This window comes from Pelodiscus sinensis, chromosome 9 (assembly GCF_052426305.1).
Source record: "Pelodiscus sinensis isolate ZL-2025 chromosome 9, ASM5242630v1, whole genome shotgun sequence".
Lineage (NCBI taxonomy): Eukaryota > Metazoa > Chordata > Testudines > Trionychidae > Pelodiscus > Pelodiscus sinensis.
The window spans coordinates 63,573,732-63,585,483 of NC_143060.1; the positions used below are offsets into that span (position 1 = coordinate 63,573,732).

An 11,752-nucleotide genomic window follows, 5' to 3' on the forward strand; every position below is an offset into this window, starting at 1 on the left:
CTTTCAGTTTTCCTGCTGCTTGTCGTTCCAGCTGCGTTTAGACCAGGCGGGGCTGGAAGAGAAGAGAGGTGGGAAGCTAGTCTGAGAAGTATGATTCTGCCTCTTCGATTTCTTTTCTAGGGATCTTCCTCCCTCCAGTGGTTTTCTTTCCACTTCTGAATAGCCCTCCTGGTTTTCTTTCTTTTTGGATTTTTCATCTTCCCCTCTTTCCACCACAACATCTCAAGGGGGGTGGACTTGGGTGCGTAGGAGCAGCAGCCCCACTCCCATCCAGAGGCTGAGATTTGGGAGCTTTATTTTCTTGGGTCTCTGCCAAACTGGTGGAAGCAAGCCATATAAATTGACAATCCAGGTATGCCTAGCTTGATGCTCTATGCCAGGGGTTTGAAGCCCACAGGCCACTGATGGCCCAGTCAGCACACAGCTGTGACCCATGTCACATTCTCAGGCCACAGGGAGCGGTGGGGAGTGTGCACAGTGATAAAAAAGTGGAAAACGACTGCTCTATAAACACCTAACACAGGTACCTACACAGAGCTGTCTCTAGCATCCTTCAGGCTACAGCCCAAGTCCTTTGATTCTCTTCCTTTTGAACTGCTGTATTTTCAGACACTTACGATTTGTGAGATGCTGCTGTAGTCCTCTCATTTTCTCCTTCAGATTTCTTGGTGGTTTAATTGGGTGTGTTGCCCTAATTGGAGAGTTTGGGGGTCATGTTAATTATTCTGTTCAGTTTCGTTAAAGCACCAGACCTTTGCATACCTGCTGCCAAGAGATGAGTGATGATTATATTACTTGTCATCTTCAGAGGCGTATTGCAAAGATGAATTCGTGTTTGCAATTTATTTCCGAGATTTAAATGTCTGTGCAAGCAGTAAGGATGGTTGCTTTGTAATTCTTCTAGCTGACGTCATCTTTCAGAATAAGACTTCTGCCCACAAAAGTTAAGCCCTTGTCTGATTTCAAAGGAATGTATGGTTTGAAATCTGTCTGCCACCTCATCCCCCTTCGGAAGCTGCATTGCAAACTCTAATGGCTCCTCTTTTCTTTCAGGAATCCAACGTGCTCATTGCTGCTAACAGTCAGGGGACAATTAAGGTGAGTTATTTCCTGCACCTCCATTTTTAAACCTTTGGATCCATTCCTAGGGAGCCTGTCCAGCTGATTAGTGGAGGTCAACCCAGCTGTGGGCGCCGGAAGCTTACACAATGCATTTACCTTTGGCAAAGCTGGAGAGGGGAATAAAGGGAACTGAAGCCAGAAGAGCCAGGTTAGGAGGCAGGTGTGGACAAAGGGTGGCAAGTCTCCAGCAGCCACTGTGCAGTTGCCCATGCTCAGGGCCTCTGCAGGATGAGAGAAGCAGCCGTAGAGTGGGAAAGCTTAAAACAAGTTGCTGTACATTGCCCTTGAGATGAGCCAGGCCGTGCTGGCCTGTTTTCACGTACGATCGGTGTTCCTGTACTAACAAATAGGCGCCACGTTTTATTTGCCACTAAAGCCGCTAGAGGTTTGTCATCAATCCCAGTGTCTGGGAATTCGCTTTCTTCGTGAAAGGCCTTTAATTGAATGCCCCAGCCCCACACACCTGCGTAAGCAGTCCTGGATCTGTGCTAATTTTTGTGGCTGTGAGCCTCGATTTTAGGAGGCTTTGACTTAGTTCCTTGGTGTTTGTCCAGCAGTTCTCAGGCTGTAGGTCGGGACCCCTTGGCAGGGCCGGCATTAGATTTGCTGGGACTAAGGGCTGAAGCCAAAGCTCCGCCCACAGCAGGGCAGCTCCCCTTTGCCCCACCCGGAGGCAGCAGGGCTCAGGTTCCCCCCCACATCCTGCATCACATAGTAACTTGTCAGAAGGGGATTGTGCTGCAGAGACGTTTGAGAACCCCATGTTAGCCAGACGCAGTCCCCTGACTGCTGCCAGAGAGTTAGGGGGCCATAATGAATCCTGCTGAAACCCAAACTTGCAGTCGTAACTGTGGCTGTTCCAAAGGAGGACGTGGACCATTCACCTAGCACAGGAATCGGCACCTCCCGACAGCCACCTGTAAAACAATCGGCTGGCTGCCTCTTGCACAGAGAGGCCAGCGTTCAGCAATCCGTGAGCTCGCTCAGAGCTCTCCTTCCCTTTCCCCAGGGACAGTGCGGTATGCCTGCTAATCTGAACTGCAAACTTGCCTATTACACTTGAATTTCACATCAGATTTGAGCTCCATCTTCAGCCCCGGTAGTACACAGGACTCTAGGTTAGCTGCTATGATTTTGCCACCTGCCTTGAGGACCTCTCTCTACGAGCACTCTGTAAATGAATCTGTCCCTGGCACTTCCCCACCACACGGTGATGCTGACCCTCTTTGTTTGCTGACTTTGGTCTGGGAACCTCCGAACTTGCGTGCTTTCTGAACTGTGCATCATGGGACGCGCTGCACAGATTGGCCCCGAGGGCGATCAGCAACACTGACCTCTACTGTGACGCCATCCGCGTAGCCCTAGAGGCTTGGTGCCTAACTGGATTTATAGCCCAGCTCTGGCCTTTTCCTGTAATAGTTGATGATTAGTGTTTCACAATCCAGCTTCAAATGCATCCAGAACTTTCCACCCCTGAGTTTTCCCCTTCTAGGCGGTAACCTTCAGCAACATGCTGATTCGCTGGTAAAACCTGACTCGACTTGATAGTTCTGGGTTTAAAAAAAAAAACCCAGAACAGAATAGGAGAATCTTCACCTCTTGGGTCCTTATTAATCCGAAAGAAGTCTCCCCCTCTTCCTGCCCCCCCTCCAGCCTCCTGAAAGGCCCAGTGATGTGTGTGGGGTTGGCTTATGGACTTGCAGGCCATTTTTAACTGGTAGAGTATTCAGCATTCGCGCTCTAACTCCTGCTGCAGTAGCATGTAGCACGGTCTGGTTTTTTGCTCCTGAGTGATTCATTTAGTATGGTTGCAATTTGATGTCTATTACTTCAGTCACTTCCCTGTTCATGAAATTGGTGACATGCACGGAGGCTTATGGCATCCTTAAGTGAATCCAGCAGCAGGAGAAAACCGTTTATCAAGGGGAGATTTTACTCCTGCTCCTAGCTTGTCAATTAATGAAGCTACAGAGAGAAGTGTGTAAACAGTGACTGATATTAGAATTCTGGCGTTGCCTTTTTTAATTGTGGTCTGCGAGATGGGACCAGATTTGGGAAGGATGAATACACACTCAGAGCAAATGGATAGCCACACAGATCTGTACAGTGTGCAGGGACTGTACCTTGCTGGCAGAAGATCATGATGCGGTCGCAGCTTGGAAGAGTTGCATGCATGTATGAACAGTAAGGGCTGTTGTTTTCATCGGTGGACGGGGACGCCACCGTGTTTATTAGGAGCAAGGAAGGTGGGACAGTTTTGCCTCCTGATCCATCCCAACATACTGTATACTATTTTAAAAACCTGCAAGGCATCTGTACTGAGTAAGAAAGGCAGAGAAAGGGGCCAGATCATCTCCTAGTGATGTAGGAGATAGTGAACATGGTGCATCTCTGTTCTAATTGCTTGTTCGCTCCCATGTTTTTAACCAGGTCCTGGAGCTGGTATGAAGAGTTTTCTCTCAAGGTGTGCGGTACTTGGCCTAGCCTGACGTGCTACAGCTTTCGTCTGGGATCCTCAGTAGGGCAAGAAACCAAAACCACCTTGATAGTCCTCTCTACAACCATCATGTTTGGGGTGTTTTTTTTCCATTTACAGACTAGGACCTTTTGAAACACTGGGAACCCCAGTGAACTGTCTACCATCGAGGTTAACTCCACGGACTTTGGTGCTGCTGCTGGTGGTGGTGGTGGTATGGTTGTCTAATTTTTATGATCGGGAAACAAATCCTTTTAAATACAGACAACAAAAAGGAATAAAAGATTATTGAGCCACAAGGTGAAGCTGGAAGATTCTCTCTCGTCGCATATGGGAACAGATTTACTTGGGCAGGGAGCTAACAGGACCACCAAAGGGCTGTACTATGGAATCACACACTTCTGGGTCACCTGACCTGGACATTTCTTCTATCCCCATGGTGGGGGCTGGGAGAGTCTCTCTCCGCCTTACCCGGACATGGAAGCAGATTGTTTTGAGAGCGTAAGATGTATGTGGTTTAGTTGTGTGTTGATTTTTAGATGCATTCAGTGTTCATGAAAATTGCTGGGTTGAAGTCCTCCAGCTACCAACAGGAAAGTGACAGCTTCCCCCTCACCCACCCAGCACAGCTCCCCCTCCAACCTGGGGCCGGGGGGCAGGGCTGGGGAATTGCTTGTAAGGACGGGGTCATTCTGTCTCCATGCCCACAAATCTGTGGCGCCTCGGCAGCCTGCCAGCACAACAAGGGTACCAACTGTGACGTGGACATCTGCAAACTGGACCGACTCCACCGAACTATTTCGCTGGCCGCCAAACCGCCGTTGGCTAATGACTTCCTGTTGCTGCTGAGCAGGGCTGGATTTGAATCCTTCCGCTCCTGTTCCCAAAGCCCTACTCTGCCATCCGATCTGCTGCGTGGCCTGTTTGTCCCCAGTCCCTATCGCGTGTGGAAGCCAAGCATTCTGAATGTTGTAATGAAGGGGGAATTGATCGTAATGTGTTTCAGAGCCGTGGTACAGGAGCTTTATTTTTAATAACCAGGCATACACTTAATTGTACATACAAAGAGGGGGAATAAACCATGATGCTGAGTGTTCAGTTGTTACTTTGTTCAAGCAGACAGATCACCGCTTTGTGCATGGCAATAATACCAAGCTGCCAATGTCTCTGCCGCAGCCTAAGGTTCAAGCTGAATGAGCCGTTTTATCTGGTTCCAGGCTCATCTGCCTGAAGTATTGATGGGTGCATGGTGATACTGGATGGAAATATTTTATTTACAAATGTCCCACTTGAATTCACTCTCTTCCCACATCCATCTTCCCCCTCGTGGGCACTGGGCTCGGCTTAGTAGAAGGGAGAGTCTTGCGTTCCGTTTTTGAGCGAGCCTGAATGGCATACTCGCTCATCCAAAGGTTAGCGGCTGTGAAGCTTCCTGGAAGAATGAGGGGGGCGATCCTTCTAACAGAGTAAAGGTGGTCTTGAGGTGAATGCGGAGGGCTGGGATTGCGGAGTCTAATGCTGACTGCAAGACATGCCCCCGGTAACATTGGCGAGTCACTTAGCTTCTCTGCGTGCCATTACTACCCGCTGGTGAGGGGGAGACGTGCTAGCCGTAGCTGACGGGAGTTGAGGGGTTTGCTGGTGCTAATTTGCTTACAAAGTGCTTTGAAAAACCCAACTGGGAAGACGCTGTAAATTAACAAAATTACTGTCGTCGTCCAGGGGACTGCGTCTGGCATGGAGGAGGAGAATGAGGGTCCTCGACTCCAAATGCAATTTGGATGTGGTTTCTCAAGTGCTTTGTTTTCTTCCCTGGCTTCCGCTTTGTGTCAGGGTGAGCGGGGAGGGATGGGGAAGGATCAATCCAGAAGCAAGAGGGAGCAACGCAGCAACTGCCCTTCCCCCTCCCAGGCTCAGCTCCGCCTTTCATTGGTTTTCCCAACCTCCGTATCCTTTCCCAGGTGGCTTTGCGTAATGGCCGGCTGCTGTGCCTTATTTTAGCAAAGGGGGGGGGGATGTTTCTTGGCATTTGATTTGATGGTTAATGTATCAGCCGTTGCTTTCATAGGTCTCCTAGTTTTTGGACCTATCATTTTGCAAGTGGTTCTTCCCCAGTCTCTGTTTTGAGGGGGGGGGGGTGTATTTTCACAAAATGGCTTTTTGGAGTCTCGCCCTCCCCCCCCTTATTTTTAAAGAAATTGCCATGGGGATTGTGACATGGGTTTTTTTGTTTTGTTTTTGTTTTTAAGATATAGACCCCCTTCCCTGGTTTTGGATAATAGAGGACACTGGCACAGAGCTGGGTGAAGTAGCCGAGTGTTGGTCTATGCTGATTCCAAATAGCCACTCTCAATAGGTGATGTTACACAGACCCCAGTTGAAAACGGTTTTTAATTGAAAATGTTTTCTGCCAAGGCTGAGCTCTCAAGACGAGAAGCGAAATACAGACCATGTATGCTCTGCGGCTACTTCGCAAATTAAATGGAAAGCAGTTTAAGTTCCTTGTTTTGAAGTTTCCATTTTACGTCAATCGAGATAAATGCAAATTCAATGTCTGGCTCTAATTAGAAGCACAGCAGCTCACGAATGCAGCGAGGCTGTTTCTCTGGAAGATGTTTTCTGCTTTTAATCCCCTTAATTTTCTTTCCTCCAGGTAACCCTTCTGTGTATACATGTCATATAATTACTTCCCATAAGCTGTGTTAGCAACACTCGTCTAAAGCTCTTTTGTATCTGTGGTATTGCAATCTGTTTTTAAGCCCCTTCCTTCTCCCAGGGGTGTAGCCTTGCTTGACGTTGTAAGTCCAGAGGTAAGTGTGTATTATGGTAGCATTCAAATATCCTCTTATGTGTGGAGCTGTACAAATACAGAAGAGAGATGATCCCTCTCAGGGTTGATTGTGTAACTGTCTAGGCACACCTGAGATCCTGTGACAGCCTCCACCCAACATGCCTTTTAGATGCAGTTTGCTCATTGTCATAAGAACAACCATGCTCGGTCAGACCAGTAGTTCATCTAGGCCAGTATCCTGTCTGCCAACAGCGGCTAATACCAGGTGTCCCAGAGCGAATGAACAGAACAAGTAATTGGTCATTCACAGCTTCTGGCAAAGAGACTAAGGAGACACCATCCTGATGGACCTGTCCTCCATGGATTTATCTAGTTCTTTTTTGAACCCCGTTAAAGTCCTGGTCTTCACAACATCCTCTGGCAAGGAGTTCCACTGGTAGACTGTGCGCTGTGTGAAGAAAAACTTTCTTTTGTATCTATTAAACTTGCTGCCTGTTAATTTCATTTGGTGACCCCTTAGTTCTTGTGTTACGAGTGAGTAACACTTCCTTATTTACTTTCTCCACACCAGGGATCATTTTATAGATCTCAATCATATCTCTTAGTCATTTCTTTTCTAAGCTGAAAACTCCCAGTTTTATTAATCTCTCCTCATATGGAAACTGTTCCATAACCCTAATAATTTTTGTTGCCCTTCTCTGAACCTTTTCTAATTCCAATATATCCTATTTTTGGAGATGGGGTGATGACGTGTGTGCAGTGTTCAAGATGTGGGTGCACGGTGTCTCTATATAAAGGCAATATGATATTTTCTGTCTTATCTATCCCTTTCTTAATGATTCCCAACATTGTTTCCTTTTTTGACTGTTGCTGCACTAGGGATGTAATAGTGTAGCCAGTTATGATTAATGCTACCGGCTACACACCCACCCCCGTGGCTCTGCATTTAATGTATTTTGGAAGCCGATACGCTGGCTCTGTCCCAGCTCATGCCGGGTCTGGCAGCTGCCCCCACTGCAGCTCTGCATTTAAAGCTCTTGCCTCCTGGACGGCGCTCTAGCTTTTTTTTAAACACAGAGCCGCTTATCGGTTAATCAAGTAATTGACATATGTTTATCGGCTTCATGATTAGCGAATTACACGCTTCCTGATATCCCTATGCTGCTCTCTGAGTGGATGTTCTCAGAGGACTCTCCACAATGACTCCAAGATCTCTCTTGAGTGGTTACAGCTAATTTAGACCCCCTCATTGTATCTGTATAGTTGGGAGTATGTTTTCCAGTGGGCATTGCTTTGCATTTATCAGCATTGAATTTCATCTGCTATTGTCACCTTTCTGAGAGCTCCTTTTGTAGCTCTTCATTCTTCCTGGGTCTTAACTATCTCAATTAGTTTTGTATCCTCTGCAAATTTTGCCACCTCACTGTTTAACCCAGTTTTTATCCAGTTCATTATGTTGAATAGGACTAGTCCTAGTATAGGCCCTTGAAGGCCACCACAATTTGCCTCTCTCCATTCTGAAAACTGACTCTTTATTCCCACCTCCTGTTTTTTAACCAGTTACCAATCCACGAGAGGATCTTCCCGTCTATCCCATGACGGCTCACTGTGCCTAAGAGCCTTTGGTGTGGGATCTTTTCAAAGGCTTTCTGAAAATGTAAGTATACTATATCCACTGGATTCCCCCTTATCCACATACTTGTTGACCTCCCCAAAGAATAGAGTACATTATGCCTAGTGTAGGCACATCCTCTTTTAACTGTCTTATCATTTGCAACTGCTAGTATAGACTGCATGAAATGCAGTGAAGAAGCTATAGCGCAGAGATAGAAATGCCTGAAGGCTGCCTGTTCGAATGCAGTGTTTCTCAACCTTTTTCTATAAAGTACCCCCTAAAAAAAAAAAAAAAAAAAAAAAGTACTCAGTTTTCAGGCACACAATTTTTTTCTACCATTACAACACATTTGTTTAAATAACTTAATCATAATCGGGTGGGTAGTGAAATGTTTGGGTATAAAAAGTACAAAATAATAAAGTACTGTAGAACTTAAAACAAAAATTGTTTTCTCCAAATTTCAGTTGTGTTGATGTACCCCCCAGACTTCTCTCAAGTACCCCTAAGGTGGTTGAGAAACACGGTTCTAACGTTTGCTTATCCTGCTTGTGAAGAGGACGCTCTGTAAACAGGTATTGTGCATACAAAGGATGTACTGTGTATATGCACACGTACGTACCGTACACACTCCTGTTGTAAGTGTGCTGGATGTTTACCCGCTGATGTGCCAAACTCGGCTGTGGACTACCCCATCATAAGGCGTTCTATGCCAAAGAACCACCAAACTCCAATGAAATGCTATGCATGCAGTGTTACACCTGGAAATCTGTTGGCTTTGTAGTCCCACTTCTTGAAAATGCAGCCGTTTTAGACAGCCTGCTGAAGTGCTTTGACTATAAACAAGTGTAATTCCCGTAGGTGGGGATAGTAAATTCTCCCTCCTAAAAAGCAACAAACTTCAAAATCCTGTGCAGCAAGCCTGCCTACTTCATGGACTATTTGAACATTTGTTTAATAGTCCCAAGGCTGCTTCTGTGCTGAACGTTCATTACTAGGGGGAATGTGAAGCGATGGTCAAAGGGCAGTGTAAATCCTGCAGTGAATGATTGGAAAGGAAATTCTCTTACTCTTCCATCACTTTTTCCTGCCTACAGGAACTCTTCTCTTCCTCCTCCCCTGCAGCCTCCTCGCCTTTCACAGCACTGGCAAATACCCACCAGGACCTCCAATGGCTGGAGGGCAATATACTGAACGCACTCTAATGTGCGGCTTGAGAAATCATTTTGTTGTTTTGACGGCTTGAACAGAGCGCTGGGAGTACTTCCCCATGCACGCAGAAGCCTTGATGCTGGTGTCCTGGCTGATTGCCAAGTTGGGTAATTATTGTTTTGCCTACTTACAATCTCCTTGCAGCTTCAAGTGAAGAACTTTTGCTTGAAGGCTTGTTTGGCATTGCTGGAAAGGGGCAGCAGGTGTGTTCCGCTCGGCCACTGTTTCAGTGGGGAGCAAACGAATCCCGTAAGAGTCTAGGAAGTGCTTTGTCCTTCAGGATAACATTAGTGTGGCAATGTGAGACAGACACACACACATTGTCATGCATGTTTTGTACAGTATATTGAATCCTTCATGTCCTGCATTATTTTCCAGTTTGCTTTTACACTCTACCCATCAGACTTAAGGTCTTCTCCTCCTTGGCTTTGCTGGAGAACTGATGGGAGGTGGGAGGGCGTGTCGGATGAATAAGAGGTAAAGGGGTTCAATCTGCAACAGACTTGGGTCCAAATGTTAATGGAGCGTTGGAGTGAAATAAGCCAAAAATAGAATTTTGAAACCGCTTGAACGTCCCTTTCCTTCTTTACAGCTCAGCTTGCGCTTGTTTTGCCCTTGCGATGCTGCTGTCTCTCGTTTACCACAGGACCGGCATTTCCAACGTAACCGTAGTTCAGGAGAAACCGGATGTGTTGTGCCTCACTCCTCAAGGTTGTGCTTCTCTTCTGTTAGCCACAAGCCCAGCGCCTGTTCATCACTGTGGTGACAATTTGGGGTGACACGTAGGATGCTGGGGAAGGGGCCTGTTTTGCTTTGTTTTTTAGTTGAACGGGTTTGAAAGGATGTGGAATTTGGAATCTCAGGTTCAAACCGTCAGTTCAGCTCAGCATGTTTTTTTAAATCCTCCTTTTTACTCCTCAGGTGTTCCTGGCCTGCGGTCTCAGGGAGTAATTTTAACACTTGTGCCTCGTCTGGTGGTTTGTAGCTCTCAATGTTGAGCTCGAATTTGATTCCAGCCCGGAAAACCTGGGTAATGTCATCAGAGTATGGGCCATGCTGTGAGCATTTCTAACCCACTGCTCTTTCCGGGGTCCTCTCTGGCATCCTTTGTGTTCTTCAACCTCTCTTTAAAGTTACAATGTGAGGCAGGAGGTGCCGAATTAGTCTGCCATTCTGCGATGGCAGGAAAAGGGCTGGAGAGCCAGTTCTCAGGTCAGTCTCTAAAAGGACAAAAATGTGAAGATTTTATAAAAACACAAAAGGCTTCCCTGAGAACAATTCCATGTGACAGCTCGTCTTAACCCAACTCCGAGTGCTAGCAAGTGCCTGCTTGTAGAAACCGCCACTGCATTACATCTCCACGCTCTGTGCTTGTCTTCACGGCTCTCCATCCTAGCCCTTGAGAAGGCCACATGACTTGGGTGTGGGAAGGAGAGCCGCCAGGCGTTGATAGATGGAGTGAAGCTGGTTTTGTACAGATGTTAAGGGTTCCCATTTTGCTTGTGGAGCGGTTGCCTACAAGCCCAAGAGATGCTTTCCTGTCCCTTCGGGGGAATGCTTTAAAATAGTCTGTTAGTCATGGGAATGCTGGATTTAGAAATTGCATTGAACCACATTTGCTGAGGCTGGCCTGGGGAGATTCATGTTGGTTTTCCTCTCTACCAAGCTGCTCCCTTGCTACAGGAGGAAGGGTGCGGACTTGCTACAGGAGGAAGGGTTGGGCACCTGTGCGCTGTGGGCGATTCTCCTGGAAGGAAGGTAGTTTAAACTCCTGCTGGCTCTGTGCATTGGGTTGTGCTCGCAGGAACCAGCCCGCCAGGAATTCAGTCTCACATTGTGCACGTTACCAGGTGTTAGCAACGTGCTTTAAACGTGACTGTTTGCTGCCTGCGTACTCACAGCTTTGGTCTGCCCTACGCAGCTGGGAACAAATCACACTTTGCCCGTGACCAGGAGTCGTGCCATAGCCTGGATCAGAACCACAGGTTGATGGGGGCTTAGCCATCTGGTCACTTGCACAAGTGCCGGGGCAAGTAGCTGCTCCTGCTTGTTCCCTTCCCTGCTCTTTGGGCAGCTGCTTTGTGTCCCCCCCACCCACTGACTTAGCACTCTGCAGCTGCCTCCGGCTGCAGGGCACATACTCCGCCGCTCAGCGGGAGTAAAGCTGGTTGTTTCCAAAGCAATGCAAGAGGCGAGGCCGTGCCCCCAGTATGGGTTAGGTGTTTGACCGAACCGTGTTGCCTTCACTCACTTTTAACTTCTCTGATTCGGCTGCTAGTGTCTCTCCCAAAGGCCTCGTTCATTGTGAAAGCAGAACCGGGCTAGAGGCACTGGTATAAAACCTTGTTTCTTGCCCCCCGGGCTTGAACACCGCTGCCCTGCCCAGGGTTGAAATGCCGAAGACTCAGCTGAGTGGGGGGAGGAAGTACGGTTAAATCCGACTGGGGTGAAAGGTCTCTGTGCCCCCTACTCTTCAGTGCATTGGGGCTGGGGGAAGACGATGGGTGTCTGTCGTTGGCATCTTATTTCAGTGCTGTGA

General features: G+C 47.5%; 1 protein-coding gene across 2 annotated transcripts in view; it reads left to right on the plus strand.

The window, feature by feature from the left end:
* The window catches only part of COP1 (COP1 E3 ubiquitin ligase), a 146,132-nt gene extending 141,440 nt beyond the window's left edge, over positions 1-4,692 (plus strand). For both annotated transcript variants that reach the window (XM_075936898.2, XM_075936899.2), the window contains exons 19-20: positions 1,054-1,098; positions 3,553-4,692. In XM_075936898.2, coding sequence (XP_075793013.1) covers positions 1,054-1,098; positions 3,553-3,570 — 63 coding nt within the window. In that variant the 3' untranslated portion in view covers positions 3,571-4,692. The remainder of the gene's footprint in view (positions 1-1,053; positions 1,099-3,552) is intronic.
* The last annotated feature ends 7,060 nt before the right edge of the window (positions 4,693-11,752 follow it).